Below are 22598 nucleotides of genomic sequence, written 5' to 3' on the forward strand. Positions count from 1 at the left end.
GTTCCTTATAACATCAGGCATGGAGAATCTCCAACCCATGAAAAATTCAAAGCCTTGCTTCTTCTATCTAGCCCAGCAACAAGAGAGACAAGAATGGCTTACTTTTCAGTTATACAGCTAGTCCTCAACTTACAACCACAATTAAGACCAGAACTTCTACCACTAAGTGAAGGGGGAATTAAGTGAATTGTATGAGATTTTTTCAACCTTTTTTTTTTTTGCCATGATCATTAAGCAAATCACATGATTGTTTAGTAAACATGGCTTCCCCCATTAACTCTCTTGTCAGAAGCCTCCAGGGAAGGCCACCAATGGTGATCGCATGAGCTCAGGATTTATATACATGCCAGTTGGCAAGCATCCAAATTCTGATCCATGTGAGTGTGAATATGCCACAACAGTTGTAAGTGCAAAGACCATTGTAAATCACTTTTTTCAGCACCATAACTCTGAATGATTGTTAAACCAATAGTCTTAAGTTGGGGGCCACATGTATACCTATAAGGTCATCCTTTTCTCTTGGAACGCCAAGCAAGGAAATTAACCACCACCACCCCCGGCTAATCTGCATGGGTCAAAATTGATGTGAATGGGAAATATGTATCAAAAAATAGGGATCTGTATGAAAATGGGTGGCGGTGCATACATTGCTTTGTTCGGAGTCCTGGAGGAAATGTCTTCTTCTGGAGATGGAGATGATTAGAAGTTACATATCATGTGCTGTACTTAGAGGCTGTTCATTTCCTTCAAGTGTGAAATGGTCACTGACCCAAAGATTAGATACAGAAGACAATCACTTTACCTTGATGTTCATTCCTCTCCCCCTCCCCCAATCTCTTCGCAGCAAGAGTGCAAAATAATGTTTCTGCATTCCAACAGTCTTAGGGTACCATTAAATTAAATGTGTGAATATGGGGTCTTGTACTAATTTCTGTAATGAAAAACTGAAATATGAATTAAATCTGATATGAATAAGCACTTTCTGACAAAAGTTAATTGAATAATGGCAAGAACTAGAAGGCAGTCCTAAGAGAGATGAAACATATTTATACTGTGTTTTTGTTAAAAATTATGTAATTGTAGTCTAATAAACCTGGATAGTACCAAGTTAGGGATAGACTATTCTACGTAATTCATATATAAATTATAATAAATATTTATTTTTTTTATTTTCACTTTGTGAGCTACCCATCTCTCTCAAAGAGGGTCTCTGGTTTACAATAAATGTCAGAATATAAAAATAATATAATTCTTTTCTCTCTTAAAAAGTGTGATAAGAATTCTAATTCCAAAGTCTTTTCCAACTATATCACAATGAGCAAAAACAAATCTAGACTACAATCTGGGTCAGTCAGCAGGACCAGAGGTTTTGCCTTCCAAGCTCTGAAGGGGAAACTCTGGTCTCTGTGACTGACCCAGATGGGATCTTTCAACATTATCCTGGGACACATATATTTGCCTCCCTACTGCATTCAGTCCAATATTTCAACTGAATATTTTTAATGCATTTTTAAACTTAATGTTATAGTTTGGGGGTAAAAGAACTATATAAAACAAGCCTACATAGTAAAAAAAAAAAGTGCTTTAAATAAATTATTGCTATGGCACACACAAAAAAAGAATTTACACACAAAACTAAATTTAAGCCATTATATAAATTTACTAAAAGTGTCTTAGGTAATTCTAAGCTTATGAGAATGAGATCATGAGCTTACTGGGGAAGGAGAAAAAAGCCATGAAGAATTTCTTCATGGTTCAAAATTTCCAATTCCTTAGAAGATAATTGGGTGTTAGCAGTGGGCCATCAGAATTCTATAAACATTAAAAAGTTGGTCTGTTCAAGAGCTCATTTTTTGTCTTTTATCAACTCACAGGTTTTTCTTTTTCCAGATTATTTAGAAGCTGTTTGTGGTCAAAATGTACTTACTGCTTGATTATACTCCATGATTTACCTTAGATTACAGCTGGATTTGACACTCAACATCAAGGAAAAACATGATCCATAGATTATTAAAAGACTGTCCTGTATTTTATCCAGGAAACATATTCCAAGGTCAGAAAGAAGAGTAATAATGAAACCAATGAAACTTCAAGGCTACCTATAGCACTACTTGGTAGTATTGCCAGAGAAGGAACCAAATTTACATCAGCTGGACTGTCAGCTAGGCATGGTATAAATCAGGAGTGTCAAACTCACGGCCCAGATGCGTCATACGCTGGCCACCCTCACCCCCAGTTTAGCGAAGGGAAAAAGTCATGATATGTCACATGACGATGTGATGCCACGAGTTTGACACCCCTGTTATAGATGATATTAACCACTATAAAGGTAAAGGTAAATGTTCCCCTCACACATACATGCTAGTCGTTTCCGGCTCTAAGGGGCAGTGCTCATCTTTGTTACAAAGCTGAAGAACCAGCGCTGTCTGAAGACGTCTCTGTGGTCATGTGGCCGGCACGACTAAACGCCGAAGGCGCATGGAACACTGTTACCTTCCCACCGAAGGGGTCCCTATTTTTCTACTTGCATTTTTACATGCTTTCGAACTGCTAGGTTGGCAGAAGCTGGGACAAGTAACGGGAGCTCACTCCATTACGCAGTGCTAGGGATTTGAACCACTAAACTGCCGACCTTTCTGATCGACACCTTTCTGATTTCTGACTTTACTGATCACCACTATGTCCCTATTAACCGCTATAGCAAAGAATAATTTATTTGGGCTTCTGAAGCATTTTTAGAGCAAACAATATGGCAGACAATCCCAGCCCCAATTATACAATGTTCTACACTTCCATGTTTTGGTCAAAATATGTATGCAGTAGCAATTACAGCCTCTCTCTGGTCTGTAACTGCAGACCAATTGCTTAGTGGAAACTCAATAAACAAGCCTCTTTTATATTATCAACCATTCTGGGACATTTCAGCTAAGCTAAGGAAGTGTGGGGGAAAGATAGTCAAACTACCCATCCCTAGAAGAGGCAGATTAAGAGACATAATAAGAACAGCCACTCACACAGATCATAGTGACAGATTTCCCTGGAGGTAGGTCCTTGAATTCTCAGGGGAACTGTTTATTATTTAAAATTTCTCAGAAAGCCAAGTCTAAAAATTGCCACGCAGAAGGGTTTTCATACCTGAATTCTGCATCCAGATAAAACCTTAAACAGCTATTGTTGTAAGTGTTCTATTTAACTGGTTAACATTTTCATTACTTATTTGTAGCTATAATGTAAATCTGCTTTGAACATAAAGTATTGTATATTGAGAAAAATTCAATTCAGTTTCCACCTCTGGTACTGTGTACTCCAAAGAAATAAAAAGACAGGAAAAAAAATGGCTTCTTGGTTTTTATTAAGCCTCCAAATTATCATTTCTGATATTTTCAATAGCAGACAGAACAAAGCACCTTATTGTTATTTACAAATGCAGACAGAACAAAGCACCTTATTGTTATTTACAAATGCATTTCTCCTAATCACATCTCTATGGCCAATTTCAGCTCTTCAGAATGCCTACCTGACTCTAAATCATCAGGATCAACTATGTTTTCAAAATTAATAAAGAATGCTTGGATGCAGATCTACAGGAACTGCACAGCTGGGAAAGCAAAATGCCTTATTTTAATTAAAGCTACACACACAAACACTTTTTTAGATTTCTGGCAGCTTAATCCTGTAAAGGCCAGAACACTCAGTAATTAACTGTTACATTAAAGCTACTAACTGCAGACAACTCAAATGCAGGGTATCATCATTATGTAACAGGACCTACTATACGGTCTTAGAAAGACCTTGTTTAGAAACACCATAGTTTGTCAATTATACTGAAAGACTAACAGCAAGGCAACTCATAACATTTCCCTTAAAAGTTGGCAACTTATTTATAACAGGACAAAGATTTGCCAAAGAATCTATTAAAGCAAGGCTGTTTTTTGAACTTCTAAAGAATGGTGGCATTTCCTTAACAAAGACGTAAATGAGAACCTGGAGAAAGGTAATCTAAATTCTATGTCAGGTTTCCTGAAAAAACAAAGGTGAACAAGTATTTTGCCAGTGCCAAAGCCATTAGTTGGCTTTTGACTTGAGTCAGATTTAGACACAGAGAATTGAACATTTCCTGCCTATCCAGACTTCCCTTTTCCTTAAACATGTGACTCATCATGCTAATGTAAGCAGCAAGTTTTAGAATACATGTTTGTGTCAATTGGGGTTTGTCAAACTGTATTAAAGGGGGACAAAACACTTGGGTCTTTAAATAATGTGATGTACTTGCTTTCTTAATGAGGAACCCAAAGGAAAGTGGATTTGAGTAGCAATGTCCTGATTAGGAGAATAAATCTGGCATTCCATAGTTGCTGATTATTATTTTTAAGAGGGATTAGTTGGTTAAGGAAATACTGGGGACATGTTATTATACTCCAGTTTGCTCATACCCAGGGACATATATACCCAAGTTATTCATATCACAAAACTCAAAGTGAGTTTTGCCTACTGTACATCAACTAAAAACATATTTAACAAATCTAGGATGCAAATTTCAGTACTGCTCTTGACAAGGTCTATTAAAACAACCAGAGGATACTTATGGTAGCAATCATTAACTCAACTTCAGGGTTAAATTATTGAGGGAGGTGGCCTCTGGCTTCTGCAACTGACATTACAGCTAGATTAGTCCTTGAACAGAATAGAGTACCAGAAGTTTTCCAAAATAAGTGGGGGGGGATGGGGACCTGGAGGGCAAGGATAAGCACAAGAAAATTTAAAGGCACAGAAACCATCCTCAATGGTAGCAATCAATGCCTGTATATCATACATCTAATGCTTATGTGGTCAAAGTATCTGAGTAAATCACCATTGTAGAACTGTGCCATATTTCTCTAGCAAGAACTTAGCTTCAAGAAACGTTGGTTCTCTTGCAGGAGCGGTTGTCCCAGTTACAAACCCAGAGGTGGCTAGTATTGCTGCTTCTCTTCCCGAAGGCAAACTCCTTATACAGCTGGTAGGATTACAAGCCAGAAGATATGACAGGAATTTACTAGGAGTACCAACTAGAGATTCTGCCTAATTGACTCCTCTATTTTTCTCATCTCTTAAGCAGTTTAACACCCTAGTCTACAAACACATTTCAGGGCTGTAACTGCTACTGACACTTGAGTAAGGTAGAGGCTCTGCTCTAGGGTTCTTCTAAATACCAATTTACTTGCAACAGATTTTAAGATGGTTCTTTGGCATCTTGGTCAGCAACAGGCAGAAAGCTGGGAGCCAAGAGACACTTAATTTCTAACCTATGGGCAAAATCCATACCAAATTTTTTTTTTCCTCAAATGCTAGATGCCTGCTACAAAGAGAATCTCAAGGAAGCTAAAGACACACACATTTTCACTGCTACCCATAGAAAAACAGAAAAACACCCTAACAGGGGTGTGCTAGGCTAACCTGATGATTAAAGAAAATTAACATTTAATTATAGCATTGTACATTTTATAAAATACCATTAAGAATTTTGTTTGGTGGCATCTACAAAAGTAGAATCTTCAAAATGATCTCTTTTACTTCCCATGAGCATTTATAGTAACTTTTCTATTTAGAATTTCAGAGAGACTTGCTATCTTTTAAAATAGCAATGACTACAATATTCTTAAAAAACAACAACTTTAATCTGTTTGCTCTAAAGCTGGAGATATTGCCAAAGTACAACTAATTTTATTAAACATTTGGCATATTTGCAGGCATCGAAAAACAAAAATATGTCATCAATGGCCATGTTCACTAGGATCACCCATATGTATCTCACTTTCTAACAGAACCAGGATAAATAAAAACCACTTCTCTTTTTTTCTTCTCCACTTATCTGGTGATAAATTTCTTCTTGGGGAGGAGAAGGAATAATAATATTGTTATATTATTCCATTTAAAATTTGTTATAATTACACATTGACTGTGCCAGGATAGAAGTAAAAAAATGAAAAGCTGCTCCCTAAAATCTCTGCCTGCCAGTCTTGAACAGGCAATATCATTCCTACTTTAGTACAATTTATTAAATGTGCTCCAGCCACCTTCACCGTTATACTCTGTGTAATATAAATAATTAAAACAATTAAACACTCATCAATACTTTGGTACTACTTCTATTTTTATAGAACTTTCCGTCTTTTACTTTATTTTACTTTATTTTCTTTTTGCACTTTTTTTAGAATGTTAAAGATTGGTTATGTTTTTAATATGGTTTCCCTAAAGGAGGGGGATACAAAGCTGTTAAATATTGGTTAGTCCTCCCCAAATACAGTTTATTCGATATACGGATTAAACATTAATAGAAATTATTAAAAGTTCTTTGTAAAAGTTATTGTGACAAAGAGAGGCCAGACTTTGCAAATATTTCAGGTGAACTAATCTTTTCTTTGGTTATCTCAATAAAAATTCTTACTGATGCCTGTAATCACCTGAGAGAGCACAAGATGGCCCTGTCGGTTCTTGCTCCTGGAGTGATGGCCTTAATCTTTGCAAAGCATGCAGCAACTACATTTTCAAGCAAACTGTAGTTGTTTTAAACCATTCCCATTTATTTTAATTTTTAGTTCCTAAATTAATCCAACACATCACAAACATTTTCATTGGTATACGCATTTGTGTGTGTATAGACACTCACACACACACACACACACACACAGAGAGAGAGAGAGAGAGAGAGAGAGAGAGAGAAATTTTGAATATATATATATATATATATATATATATATTCAAATTATATAGTGTAATCTTTCCCAGCTGCCCAAGGTCACATTAGTCATATGGGTAGTCAGATGGCTAGCCATATCAATCGATTTAAATAAACGAATAAATAAATGACAAAACTCATGAAGTCAAAAACGTGATTTCCAGAAGTTGACATGGGTGGGGAGGTGATCAAATGAAAAGCACAAGGTTTACAATGAGCTGGATTCTAGATAACCTTAAAAGGGTGGCAGGGGTGGGAAGTAGATTTTTTAATTTTATTTTAGGCCTTCTGAATCATAACAACATAGTCCATCCCAAGAACGATAGATAAATGGTTGTGAAGCCATGACAAATTAAGCATAAAAAACTCAACTGAAACTCTCCAAACAGGAGCTTGTGTGGATGTGCTGTATTTGTGTGGGAGTGTTACTGAAGAAGAGATCTAAATAGCTTAATCATTTCTACAGACTTATGTCAAAAGTTAGCTCCCATAACAGGCAAATCAAAGAATGATATACTGGAATTTATAAAAGATCCCACCTTCAAATGGCAAGAAAGGAATTCGAATGCCAGTATAATGTTATTTTCATTCTTCTTACCAATGCCAGATTCCTAAAATAATGGCTCCATAATTTGCCTGCAAAACTTCCCCTAGCTCTTGCCAGCCTCCATGTCCCAGCTGATCTTTTCAAAATGATATGGCAAACATTAAAACTCAAAGCAAAGTTTTATGTTTTATATTATTTTTGTTGTTTTTAACTCTGGTTGTTTTTACTGTTTTTTTATTCTTTTTTTACTTGTGAGATGGTCAAAATCAAGTATATGAGATGGTTAGCCTACATACACATAAGTATTTGCATACTAAATAAATAAGTAAAATGCCAGCAACAATCTGACCATCAACAAAAGGCCAGCATTAACAATCACTTTCATTCTCAAAAATGCTTCTGATCCACAAAGATCCACAAAAAATAAAAATGTTAGCTTGTTACTGTCCAGTGTCCCAGAACAGCGGTTGTCAACCGGTGGGCTGCAAGAAAATTTTGGTGGGCCACAGAGAAATCTCACCCCCAGAGCACCCCTCAAAGTAATTAATCCAGGCTGCGCAGAAACACAAGGCTGTGGCCGCCCACATGGCCCACGGGAACCCTCCCCGCCCACTCACTCCTTACACAGCAAACTTGCCTGCTAAATTGCTATTTTTCCTTTTTCTTTTTTCGACCATCAGCTGTTCTGCTCTGCCGGGAGATTTAGATTAGCTAGGAAGCAGGAAATGGTTGGATTTCTTGCTTTCTAGCTAGTCTTTAGATCTTCGGCTCTGCTTTTAAACAGAGCCGAACCTCCTTTAGGATTGAAGGTTCTATTATTCAGTGCAAACTCACGGCAAGCAAATTTTATGTGACAAACTGAGCTAGCCAATGGCAGATAGATAGATCACTGAATGATTCTGTGAGCAACTCAATCAGCCTGCCTGCTTTGCCTGATTTTGGGTAAAAGTTGCTCTTTTTTATAAAAAAACACCAATATTTACATACATGGTGTGTTGTGAGTTAATGTGAGTTTGCTTGCAAGCAAATTTTATGTGACAGACTGAGCTAGCTGATGGCAGATAGATAGATCACTGAATGATTCTGTGAGCAATTCAATCTGCCTGCCTGCTTTGCCTGATTTTGGGTAATAGTTGCTCTTTTTTAAATAAAAAATTCAATATTTATATAAATATTTATAATATTTACATATAAGCCATACCCAGCCAGTCACATGACCACCAAGCCACACCCATAAATTAGGCCATGCCCACAGAACCGATTAGTGGTACCTGGGATTTAAAATTATGAGTTTGGTGGTCCCTGAGGTCCAAAAGGTTGGTGACCCCTGTCCTAGAAGCATGTCTAATAAACATCTGTGTCATATAACGAAGAATTAAAGGGGGGGAACCCTTACTGATTGAAGCCATGCACTTAAGCGAAGACCATCATTTTGAAGCATTCGAAATTCCAGAATCTATATCAAACCCCAGAATAGCAATAGCACTTAGACTTATGTACCACTTCATAGTGCTTTACAGCCCTCTCTAAGCGGTTTTACAGAGTTAGCATATTGCCCCCAACAATCTGAGTCCTCATTTTACCTACCTCGGAAGGATGGAAGGCTGAGTCAACCTTCAGCCTGGTGGGATGCACATCTGCATTCAAACATTTTACCAGATAAACAGATCTTTTAGCATGTGAAGATGCCTTATATCAAATCAAAACATCTAGTCTAGATAGAGCAAGTGAATCCAAAGAACAGTAACTCTCCAAAAAATTAAGGTAGTCACTGAAAAAAGTGACTCTTGAACAGTCTTTGCACCAACAAATATCATAGCATTTCCAGAGTCAAGTGTTCCAAAGTTGGGCACTTGGCACTTGGCATGTATTTAAGATGGCTGCAGTGTCATGTGATTGCCATTTGTGACCTTCCCGGCTGTCTTCTGATCAAAATCAACAGGAGAAGCCAGATTTGGTTAACAACTCTGGGATTCACTTAAAAACTGCAGTGATTCACTTAAGGACTGCAGTGATTCACTTAACAACAACAACAACAAAAGATTGTAAAATCATTTATAACTCATTTAACAACTGCCTTGCTTAGCAACAGAAATTCTGGTTCCAATTGTAGTTGTAAATTGAGAACTACCTATAAAGTATTTCTAGTCCTCACTGCGTTATACTCCCTTAAGTGAAAAGAGGGGGAAAGAAGCGAGAATCTTACACTACCAAATTATACTATTGATCTCACACCTTAACAGTACTTGGAAGGGAGGAGAGAGAGTGGGGGGAGGGAGAGGGAGAGAGAGAGAGAGGGAGGGAGAGAGAGATGTTCCCATGGTGCTTTTCCTAGTACAGTTCTTACAGGCCACAGCTCTTTATCAATATTCACTCATTGATATCATGTGTTGGGCACAGGATCTGAGAAAAGCTAATTATTCTAGACATTGACTGCATTAAATGCTCTCTTTTTAATAGCAGCAAATGAGAAGAACTTGATGTCAAATGGATATAAATACTCTGAATATGGAGAAATTATTCAGAGAAACAGAAATAAGGTTTGAGATTTCCAGAATTGGAATTATTTTTCTGATATCATAAACTGAAACTAGATAGGATATTATCTATGATAAGTGGAATGGATGGAAACCAACGTATGAGGAAGCACAGGGTGGGAAGCTCATTTAAAATGTTAAATGGATCTATATTTAAATAAGGAAAACTAAAAAAGTATGCCTACTTAGCTTTATATAATGTATTAAAAAAAGATCCTGACAGCTTTCCAATAGCCAAAACCACTTAAATTAACATTTAAGAAAAAATAATTATACAGCACATTTAAATATGGTATAAATGCTTCTTTCAAAATAAAATGTTTCTGGGATTCTTCCATGAAATGTTGAGATATTTCCATGCAGCATAATCTCTTTTACATTTTAAAAGTCTTAATTGAAAAATTATGACATTGAAAATTATTGACATATTCATTTCAGCATGCCCAGAGTTTTCTTACATATACATATATTTAATAGTTACAGTAATCTGAAGTAATTTCTTAACATTATGAAACTGCCAAATTTAAGGGGCATTCTATTTTATTGTGCTCCTAATTAGTTTGATGAAATGATAGTTTTTTTTAAGAATTCTGCATAGTAAGTGATGCTATGTAATCTTTTTGGTAAATCCTAACACATCCAGGGTATAAAGCCAGACACTTAAAGATTCTTATATAGAGAGAGAAAAAGAGAGATTCCATTTGCCAGAAGTCCAAGAAATAACCTGGAAGAACAAGCTATTACAGCTAATTTCAACAGATGGGAAAAAGTTGATTTCATGCTATGGAAAACAGCTCAAAATCTGTATTATATTGCAACTTACTTCTGGAGTGTTTTTCTTGAACTCACGGCTTTGTTCAATAAGTTTCTTTCTTGATTGTTCACTTTCATCTTGTCGGTTAGCCAACACTGTTGCCGTTGCATCAAGTTCTCGCTATCATGAAAAAAAAAGACAAAATATTCGTTTAAACTGTTAAGCAAAAAATCAATTAATGAAAGTATTTTATATCCCCCATTAAAGTCATTACTTCTTTTAAATGTCTGATTACCAATCCCTCCCCAAAAGTTATAAGTGGCCTCTGTAAAGTTCCTTTTTTGTTGTTTTGAAGAAAGGAAATTTAGATACTGAGAATGAGAAATTACATCTGCTGCAAGCATTTCCCTGAAGAGTACTGAAACGACTTTATTTATTCATCTTTTAACTATCATGAATAACACAAAGGTATCATGTTCCTTGATTTTTCAGGGTTTTCAAGAATTTGAAATAAGACTCAATCAGTGTTTCCTTCTCAATTCACTCTTACCGAAAAGCCCTTTTTCCTGATCTACGCAGTCTATACTTAGAACTTGTAACATCTCTCTGACTATATTAATTTCATTTTTTACTAAATGAATAAGATCTATTGGTACTGTCTGGCATCATCACTAGGAAAAAAGATGAGATCAGAAAGGAAGTTACCGAGGTCCAACTGCATGACAATCAGTCTATCAGAGTGGAATTGGGGTGGCGGGGGAGAGGAAGCAAGCAGCATCAAAAGGAAGCCATGGGCCATGCACCAGTGGTGGGTTTCAAAAAAAATTTCCTACTGGTTCGGTGTGAGCACATGCTTTGCGCACGCACGCACCAAACATGTGATTTGCACACGCACAGCGTTTGCAACTCACTTTCTGCTGCAAGCCCTGTGTGTAAAACAGCAGAGCGAAGCCGCTGAGGTTGAAAAGCAGGAAATAAAGGTCAGTATAGAGCCGGGGCAGAGGGCCCAGCAACTGATTGTCGGAGTGAACCGGTTCACTCACAGATGATCCTCAGAGCTACTGGTTCAGCTGAATCGGTAGAATATCACCAATGGCACATTCCATTTCACATCTCATCTCCATTTTCCTGACTATTGCACTTTAGGCTCTGGGGTAAGCAAATTAAAGCAGAGCGCCTACAATAGCCATCATGGTTTCGCTACATTTGGCTGATTTTATTTTGCTCCTGACATAGCCAACTCTAACTTCCATAAAACAAAGTAAGAAGCACGTTCTTAGATAGCTTTTTCCATAGTTCAAGGAAGTTCATTCCTCATCACAGACTACATTGTACTCCCTATATTTCTACCGTTTCCCCAAAAATATGACCTACCCCCCAAAAGTTAAGTCCTAGCTTGATTCTTATACATGAACCCAATATAAGCCCTACCCCCAAAATAAGCCTTAACTAAGATCCCGCCCACTCCAGAGTGGACGGGTAAAAATTAAGCTAGGGTGGGGATGGGGATGGTAGAGCTGCCCTACTATTTATTTTTGGACAGTTGAAGCCAGGCCTCACACACCCTGACACCGGCAAGGCTGGTCACGCTTTCCTGAAGGCCTCTGTAGCTGATAACAAAGCTCTAGATCAGGGGTGTCCAACCTTGGCAACTTTAAGACTTGTGGACTTCAACTCCCAGAATTCCTCAGCCAGCAAAGCTGGCTGAGGAATTCTGGGAGTTGAAGTCCACAAGTCTTAAAGTTGCCAAGGTTGGACACCCCTGCTCTAGATCGATCCAGAGCTCTGTTATCGGCTCCAGAGGCCTTCAGCCACAGAAGAAGCTCCTGAAGGCCTCTGATAGCGGAAAGTAGGCCAGGGGCGACGTATGCAAGTGAGGTTAATCAGTGGATGACATCCCCCACAAAATAAGACCTGGTGCCCTTTTTGGTGGCAAAAAATATAAGACAGGATCTTATTTTTGGGAAAACACAGTATTAGCAGTTATATTTCTTTAAACTTGCCATTGTTTTGCTATACAGGTAGTCCTTGACTTACAACACTCCGTTTAGTGACCAAAGTCACAACAGCATAGAAAAAAGTGACTTATGACTTATTTATCACACAACCGTTGCAGCATCCCCATGGTCACATGATCAAAATTTGGATGCTTGGCAACTGACTCATATTTATGATGATTGAAGTGTCCCGGGGTCATGTCATCCCCTTTTGTCACTTTTTGACAAGCAAAGTCAATGGGAAAGTCAGATTCAATTAACAATCATGTTACTAACTTAACAACTGCAGAGATTCACTTAACAACTGTGGCAAAAAGGTTGGAAAATGGGGCAAAATTCAGTTAACAAATATCTTGCTTAGCAAATATCTTGCTTAGCTTCAATTGTGGTCGTAAGTCAAGGATTACCTGTATTTTCCCTAGAGCACAAGATATAACTATACCAAACCTAGGTTCCTACTTTCATACACACCCACAATTACCTTGATGACACCATAACGTTCCTCAATTTTTAGCCCTTTCATTCACAATTATGTCTATATTTTAATTTTCTGCTACATCAATAACTCCATTCCATTCAGATGAGGTCATCTTCATTCAGATCTAACACATATTTTCTCTTCATCCAGTTTTATATGTTAAGTTTCAGAGACACGCATCTATTTTTCTTTCATTTCGTCCACTAACTTTCATCTACAATAGTTACATCTCTTTTCCACACGTCATTGTTATCTCCAGATGGAGATAGTAACATTTTTTTATTGCCCACAGCTACTGACCTCCATTGCCAACCATGATTTTGGTCAAGTGAAGTTTTCACATAATGCTTTTTAAGGAGACATGAAAGATCTGCACTGGCTTAACTGCTTTAGTCATACCCATGCCACATTCGGCATCCCTGCTAATTGTAATGAGAGCCAATTGTGGCACGCCTCTAACTGCCATAACCAAAAATCACCACTTTTCCCACATGCATGATGCTGTCACTTTTCCTTTGCATATTCCCACCAAGCACTCTTTGCACTTCCCCAAAAATATGTTCTTTGGCCACCAAAAGACTGCCATTGTCTTTGGCTTTAAAACGTTAGAAGGCTTTGGAACTAAAGATGTGTTTTTATAACAACATAACAATATCTTCCCAATACTAAACATTCTAATATGTAGCATCCCTCCTGACCAAGCATTATTTGATCTTCCATATGTGCTGTACGTCAACATCCATTTATGCCAAACCAGAAATTAAACATTATGATTTTTCAATTTCATAGTGCTGAACAAATTCATAAAACCATCCCTAGTTAATGAAATAACTTTTAATCATTATCATAATTAAATGTTATGATTTGAGCACCAAGCTAAAGAAGCCTATTTTACATCTGAATTATGGGTTCTCACACGCCAATCTAGAATTTAAAAAATGCAAGAACAAAACTTCTCAAGAGACATCCGTGTATCCTTCAGTGGTTATGTTAATGAATCTGCCATCTTATTTCCGATATGCTTGGTTTATTTTATGCACCAAAAAAGCAGACGTGAAAACATATTTGAGAGAATGTCATCTCCATGTCTTCCACATGTACCCAATGAATGATGCTACCTTTTATACAGAACAAGTATTGGCATTCCATTCTGCTTCTATTTCTGCATCGCTATACAATGCTTTTCTCATATCGCTGTTCGCTCTATTTAAGTACTAAATTGAAGTATGTGCACTGCATCTCCATGAAGTCAATAGAAGTTGTGTTATGTACCTTGGGGGAGGATTTGCCCGTAGATTTTTCTTTACCTGTGATCGATTTCCTTTCAATGTGAATAAATCTGACGTTCATGAGAAGTGAGAAAAACAACTCACTAGTGAGAGAGAATGCAAGCAAGCTGCTAGGGCCATTTGCTCCAAAAAGTCACTTCTGGTTTTTCCATTACAAAAAGAAATTAACAAAATTAAAAGCTTTCAAATGAACCAAACTAAAGAGGCAGAGATTTCAGATAAAATTAGACAATGGTTAAGATTCCAAACCAGGCAGAATTTCCTTTGCTCCAGGATTTCATATATGAATCACACATCATACAATATTTATAAGGATACAAAAAAATAGAGCAAATACAAAAGAGACTAATTTCATCATTCATGCATGCTCTTCCCACAACATTCCTCCTTCCCACTACTTCACTATTTGCAACATTAATTACAATAAAAGCTGAAAAGGGTCCTTGCCTACCCAAGTTCCTTAACCAAATTCTTACTACAAATCCATAATAAACAAAGAATCAAGTACATTTTAACAATGGTTAATAGAAGTGAAAAGGCACATGATAGGAATTTATTTCGTAGAGAGAACACCAACAATGGATCTCTTGATTAAAATTGAGATCAATTCTTCCTGGTTTGGTTGTGTGCATTCCTAACACTTGTAGAACACCAACATTACATTTTCGCAATGGTCTGTAAGTAAATCCATTTAACTATTCAGAAAAAGAAATAGTTGAATGGCATTTGTAGGTTTTGAAGAGTTGTGTGAAATAGGGCAGTAAAATAAGTAGCCTTGCAGAAAATTAACTGAAACAAGTAGATCCTTGGAGATTTTTTAGGTTCACACAGAGCTGTAGATTGCTTTGAAACAAGTACATTAATGTAACATTTCTGTTCTTCTGCAGCTTCTCAGAGATCCAGGGGAGAAGTAAGTGGACAGAGGCTATGTCTTCTGGTTCAATTAAAGATGGGATGTTACAACTGAATGGGCACTGGGTGGATCTGAAGTCATCCAAACCCAAGAAGATACTCATAGGATATAGAAAAATATGCTATTTTATAGCTGCATGCAATTACCGTATTTGCCGGCGTATAAGACGACTTTTTTGCCCTAAAAACATGCCTCCAAGTGGGGGGTCGTCTTATCGCCGGTAAAACATTGTCACTCGGTGCAAGAGCGACGGGCGGAGCTCCGCAACTTGCGAAGCCCCTTCAAGCCCAGCCGGAGTCTCTCTTCCTCCTCCTCCCACCCACCCACCCACCCTCCGCCCGGCTCGGGCGCTGCGAGGCCAATCTGGAGGTGTGGTGGGGTGGAGCCGGAGGGTCTCTGGTGGGGCCGCTCGCCAGCCAGCCCGAGCCGCGTAATGGCCCGGGAGTGGGGGGAGAAGGTGGTGGGGTGGACTGTGGCGCCCCTCCTTCTGGGCAGCGGGGCGGGGCGGCAATTTGCTCCTCCGCTTCTCCCTCCCTCTTTGAAAGACCGGAGGGCTGTGCTTGGGGCGGGGGGGTGTCCTCAGGAAGTTCCTGATGGGACCCCGCTGGGCAGGGCCACCCGGCTCCCGAGCTGCTTTCCAGGGTCCCCTTGGGAAGAAAAGGGTCCGTGGGCGGTGGAAGAAGGCGGCGCCCTCCTCCCGCCCCTGTCCCGTCCCGTCCCTCCTCTTGTCCCCTCCTCCCCTTCCCGCTTAAGAGAGAAAGATCTGCCTCCCCTGCACCGAGCTTCCACACGGCGCCGCGTCTCCCGGCCAGCGCGCCTGCGCAGGAACCGGCCAAGCGACTTTAAAACCGGCGGAGGCCAGAGATAGCGAATTACCCTCTACACACCACACACACACACAGAGAGAGAGAGAGAGAGAGAGTTGGCAGCTGTCCATCCCCCACCCTTGGAGTCCCGATGGCACGCACGCGGGGCTGTCACAAAGAAAGGAGAGGAATTGAGTGCCAGCCTGAGAAAGGCGAAGCTGCCTCTCTAAAGCATTTTGGTGGCTTTGTAAGTTTGGGGAAAGGGGTTGGGGGTGTCAATCAAGAATTATATCCAGAATACCCCAAGTGTTACAACTTACCGTATTTGCCGGCGTATGAGACGACTTTTTGCCTTGAAAAGCATGCCTCCAAGTGGGGGGTCGTCTTATACGGCGAGTATATAACAAAAACTATATTTTGAGTGGAAATGTTGGGGGCTCGTCTTATACGCCCAGTCGTCTTATACGCCGGCAAATACGGTAATTTGATCTGTAATTTGATGGACTTTAGGTAAAATCCAATTGATGTATAACATACATTTGCAATCTTATCCCTGATTACCCTAAGTTGATTCAAAACCTCCCTGCTACTACAGTGAAAATCTAAGTACATTTAGCCTAGTTCGTGTAGTTCCCACACGTAACTTTTTATCATTTAACCTTTTGTTAACTAGCACGAAGACTAGAGTGGGGGCAGGAAGATCTAACAAAACCCTGCAGGTTGTATAAAATAAAGTTTTCTGCTGCAAGACGATAGGAACAGAAATCTTAAACATTTTTTTCTGAAATATTTCATTTAAATTCATTCTACATTGTTAGCTTATAATCCTACATCCACATACAGTACTTCGTGAATAAGCCCAATTAATGGAAAGGGCAGAAAGAGGCAATCCGATAGCCTCTTGATATCCCAGAGTACCATAAAATACTCCGAAAATTCTACTCTTCTGCTGAATATAAAAAATATAGTTAATACAGTTGAAATAGAAAATTAAAAGAAAAAGAACAAAATGCTTAACAGTTGGGAAAACAAATCTTGAAACTCATCCCAGAGTCAAGCAGCCAAAAAGAAAATGTGTATGTGTGTGTGTCTGTGTCTGTACATACTTATCAGAAACCAATATGGTTAATACCTAGGCATAAGGCTTTCAACAACACATTATCAAGCAATCTGTTAGAAAGCACAAGACCAAAATATATAGCTCCCACCAATCACACTGTAAAATATGGATTTTTCATGAAGAAAACCAACTGAAAAGCACTAAAACTGATTTTTTTAAAAATCAGAATCAGAATCAAAATCAGAGTGACTATACTTAGAAGCCCATGCATCTCAACTACAACTGGAGCCAAATCTGCTTAATTATTGGCAGATTAACCATTAGATTCCCATTGCAAACTAATAATGAATGAACCTAGTTGAAACTAATCCATGTGCAATTCTTCATGCAGATCTCATCATTCAATTTGGGCTGCAGTTTTTTTTCTTTTTCTTTCTTTTCTCTTGCCAGATAGAGATCTGAGATGATGGCCTGCAATCTTATGCGTATCTGGTTGGTGGAATAGGACAACTCACCGCGGCCATCTTGCCACAAGATAATTTGCCACAGCCAACTTGCTGTGGGCCAACTCGTTGGCCAACTCGCTCAACAATTTGATTCTAATTATTACAAATAATTAAAAAATATTTTATTTTTTGTCATTTACATTTCACTTTGTCCCTTCTTTGTCATACCTTTTTTTAATGATTCTATTCTACCATTTCTTCAATATTAGTGTAACTCTTGTCAGTGGCAAGTTGTCCTACAGCTAGCTGGCTGTGATGAGTTGGCTGCAGCAAGTTGGTCATAGCAAATTGTCATAGATTCTATGGTTGGACAATGGATTTTGCATTTTCTCCATTATGCTGCTGCTAGAGTCCACGACTGGGTAAACTCTACCTCCTTCGTCATCGGACTGAGTCTGCCAAGCTGTTTAGACCCACCTCTGTTGCCGTGGTTACCCAGCTTTTGACTCAGTCATTGTTGGGGCTGGATGTGTCTGAGCTTCTCTTGCACAGTATAACAATTTTACAGCAATTTCTATGGATTGGAGACAGTTCCTTTTCGATGAGTGCTCCCGGGTATCCAGTAGAGCCGACATCTCTATTGGAGATCTGGGCTTTGGCCCTATCTCATGTTAATTCCAGTGCCAGGGCCTCAGCCCCAGGCGCTGAGGGCAGCGCAATTGCGGTCATGGCAAATTGTCATAGATGCTATGATTAGACAGTGGATTTTGCATTTTTTCTTCCTAATTAGCATGGGTTTTTTTAAGGTTTACTTTAAAAAAAATAACTAAATGGATAAATCTGTTAAAATTAGAAAAAGATTACAATCTCATTTCCAGTTTAGAGTTTTTACAATAGGTTCATACTAGCCCACCATGTTGCCAAACAGCCTCCTAACCAAGATTATCTCAAGTGTGATTGTGTGGATTTCAACATTCATTCAGTTCTACCAGGGCCCACCAGGTCAATGAAAGTGATGGATCCATCTCAAACTGCATTGGGTAAACACATAAACCAAGGTCAGGACACACCCTCAATTCAGTTCTATTTTAGGATGTGAGGATTTGAATGGGAGGGGAGGCACTGTTGCTCCATTGTCATAAGGCTAGTAACAAATTAAACATATAGAGGATATTTGAAATTTGATTAATTCTTCGGTATTCTGGAAGAATTTCCAGAGGTCAGAACTAGAGAAGCTGATGTGAAGTCCCTTGTTAATCTAGGAAATTAAAAACAACAACTCAGGAACAGTGATAGGATCAAATCAAAGTACCCTGTACAACACTCTGAAGCCTATGGCTCTCCTTGGTTTTCCCAGAAGCTGTAAAGTTCAAGTGTTGTAGGGTACCAGTCAGACATATTACTGCTCACAAGTGATGCCAGTGTTGAAGTGAAGGCCACAAGAATATTTATATTCCCTGCTGAGTTTTCAACAGAGCGCTCTAGAGCAGCAAAGAGCCTATTGTGATCATTTTTTAAAAAAAAGAAATCAGTTGGCCACCTGTTCCTAAGTTCTCTTTGGACCCAGAGGATTACACTAAATTCTACCTGGTTGCAAATACCTGTTTCTGGGGCCAAGATGATTAAGTCTGTATTTATTCATTTATTTAACATGGCTACCCATCTCAAGTTAATGACTCCAGGTGGCTGACAGAAAGACCAAGAAACTCAAACCCACACATAAAAAAGCAGCCAGGGGAAAAATAGATCCATCCGTAACAATTCACAAGCAATGTACACTTGCAACCCCACCTCCTGACACCCAGATCTAATGACAGAACTTTTAGGTGATATTGGTTACCTCAATCTCTTCAAAGAAAAGTTCAGATTTGATTTTAGGACAGGATCAGCCACAGACACCCTAACTGCTAGTCTCTTGCAGCAGACAGACAGAAAGGAAAATGAAGAACCTTAAGTTTAGTTTGCTGTAATATACTCTAAATGAGGCTTATCTTGGTACGCAGCCTGGAAGTTGCATTTAGGTGTGATATGTGGCAACCAAGTTATCAGATGGACACTTGTACACATTTTATAGCCTAATGCTGGGAAAGATTGAGGGCAAAAGAAGAAGGGGACGACAGAGAATAAGGTGGCTGGAGGAAGTCACTGAAGCAGTCAGCATGAGCTTAAATGGACTCCGGGGATGGCAGAGGAGAGGAAGGCCTGGAGGAACATTGTCCATGGGGGCCCGATGGATTGGATATGACTTCGCAACTACCAAAAAAAAAGATTTTTTTTGTATCTACACTGAAGCAATATATTGTTAGGAAGCTACTAACTCAGGTTTAGTTCAACTTTTTATGTCAAATCTAAATCAAGGGTCCCCAACCCTGGTCTGCAGGCTGGCACTGGGCCACAGCATGCCAGAAACTGGGCCGTGCAAACAAGCAAAGCCCCATCCACAGGATGCAGATAGCACGTGAATCTACACCCCCTCGAGTCTGTGGAAAAACCTCTCTCCACAGAACCAGTCCTCGGTGCCCAAAAGGTTGGGGGCCCACTGCTCTAAACAGGTTTGGGAATGGTATACTGAAAGACAGCCTTTGCTGTTACATCCCTGGTTCATGCTAAGTTTATCAGAGATGGCCCTGCCATGTTTGCTGAGAACCACAGAGTGTCATCCTGAGATTACTCATGGGAAGATCTTCTCTCTAATGACTCTTGCATTTTGGAATGCTCTCCTCCCTGAAATTTATGAGGCACCTCCATTAGATCTTATAGGCACCTGTTGAAAACCTCTTTCTTTACCCCAGGCCTTCCCTGTATGAAACCAGATGAATAGTTTCTGTTTTGTTCTTACTTCCCTTCCCCATCTCAGATGAGATTGCACAGTTTTATATTATTTGAATGTATTGTTTTTATTATGGCACATTACGTTCTGTTGGGACAGGTGTAAAAATATTGGGACAAAATAAGCAATTATTTAGATGAAAATATATAATAAGTAAAGAAATGTTCAACATAGAATTTGAGAATTCATGCACACACTTTGCACGCACGCACCAAATGCACGCTTTGCGCACATGCAGAGGCTTTCCTACTCACCTCCTGCAATCCTGCACGCTCCCTGTGTCTTCAACAGCTGACGCGCAGCAATCTGCTATTCTGCGCAAAGCAGCTGCGCTTCAAAAGCAGGAAATAAAGGTCAGTATGGAAGCCCAGGCGGGTGGGCCCAACAGCAGATCGTCTGGGAGACCCAGTTCAATCTCAGCTGATGTTCGGCGAAACCAGCTCGGCAGAACCGAGCCGAACCGGTAGCATCCCACCTCTGACGTAGACCACCCTTGCAAGTTATCTTCAACATACTACAGACTAGTAACTTAAATATATCTCTGCCAAACCAAAAGTGCCTCTTCTGTTAAAGAACCGTAGCACTGCCTAGAGGCCACAGTGCAGCAATCTTGCTGAAGCTAAATACACTTACATCTGCTTAGCATTTTGAGAAATAACCTGCAAGCTTGTTTTGACTTCTACAGGAATAGGCAACTGGGTAGACCCTAAGTCATCCTGCCAAGAACATAAGAATTGTCTTGCTGGATTGGATCTCTGACCCATCTAGGACAGCCATTTTTCCTCACAGTGGCCAACCAACTGACCAAGGAAGATCACTAGTCTCCCAGCAGATGGCTTTTAGAGGCAGTCACATTGCCATTCAGAGGAATAGCCATTGATTCCCATGGGAGAGTAATGAGTAGGTGATCAACCAGATCCATCTAGATTACTGCAATGTGCTCTACGTAGGACTGCTCTTGAAGATCATCCAGAAACTTCACCTGGTCCAAAAGGTTATAGAAGGTCAGTTATACACACAGTAATGGTGGTCCCTAGTTTCCCTGTGTAACAACTCTGTTGCACAAGCTGCAGTGGCTTCGTTTCTTTCCAACTGCAATTCAAGGTGCTGGTCATCACTTTTATATATGGCAAAGGCTATCTACAGGACTGCCTTTCCCTAAGGACATCTACCTGTCCTATCAGGTCAAGTAGGGTAGGCGTACTCCCAGTCCCAAAGATAGGAAGCATGCCCTTTTCATGGTAGCTTCTGCCCTATTGAACACTCCTCCGCCTGAAGTTCAGCCTTAGCAATTCTTTTAGCCTTAGCAACGGTTTGAAATTACAGTGGCTTTGAAAACTGGCTTTTCCCCTAAGAGCTGGGAGAAACCCAGATAATAATCACACATTAGAAATTTGATGCAGTGCCAGGTTTTTGTTTTAATGTTTTAATCAGCTTAGTGTTATAGTTTTAATATCATTTTATATGTCTTTTAATCTTTGATTGGGACCTGCCCAAAGATGGTTGAAAGATGTGCAGCTATATAAATAAGTAAATAAAATCAGCAAATTTAAAATGTAAGCAAAAAGTAACCCAGAATGTTGGGACTTAATGACTGCTTGAGGTTTTATTGCTCATTTTAGAAGCTACTGGATAAATCTGTTTATGTATGCCCTAGCCTTTAAAAGAAGGTTCCTTTTTCTCTACCTTCATCTGTGCAAACACACACACACACACACACAGATTTATAATTATGGGCAAACAGATGACATGCAGTAACCAGACTCTGCAGCCCAGAAAAAATTCTTATTTTATGTCCATAGAGATATACAGAAGTTCTCCATAAACACAGCCAGTAAGCAGGTTTTCAAATGCTGGATGGACATATCAGGTGCATAAAACTCCGAGGCCATTCAGAAACCTCCAATCCAGGCAAGCAAGGCGTAGATTCAGCGCCTTGCCCTGAGAGCAATAAACAATAGTTCTGCAAAGATGTGTGTTCCCAATCGCTCCCCAGAGCATGCAGCTGTCTCAATCAATGCTGATTGTCTGTTAATTAGTTCAGTGTTACAAGCTGATGGAACAGATGACTTCATTCCCCCCTCCCAGGCAGAATAATTTCTTTTACCAGATGCAGCCACCTACCATATGCGGAGCGCTGGGCTGCGGCAGGAGCAGTAGGGGTAAAGTGAATCACTTCACAAAGGGCTCCTTTTCATCTCATTCTCTTGGGGCACTGTGAGG

General features: G+C 39.4%; 1 protein-coding gene across 5 annotated transcripts in view; it reads right to left on the reverse strand.

Moving 5' to 3' along the window:
• Positions 1-22598, reverse strand: part of CUX1 (cut like homeobox 1) — a 347690-nt gene that overhangs the window by 265020 nt on the left and 60072 nt on the right. For all 5 annotated transcript variants that reach the window (XM_087957662.1, XM_087957650.1, XM_087957634.1 and 2 more), the window contains exon 2: positions 10626-10736. In XM_087957662.1, the coding sequence (XP_087813788.1) occupies positions 10626-10736 (111 nt within the window). The remainder of the gene's footprint in view (positions 1-10625; positions 10737-22598) is intronic.

This window comes from Notechis scutatus, chromosome 1, assembly GCF_049901735.1.
Source record: "Notechis scutatus isolate UNSWTSFEM ecotype Mainland chromosome 1, rNotScu1.2, whole genome shotgun sequence".
Taxonomy (NCBI): domain Eukaryota; kingdom Metazoa; phylum Chordata; class Lepidosauria; order Squamata; family Elapidae; genus Notechis; species Notechis scutatus.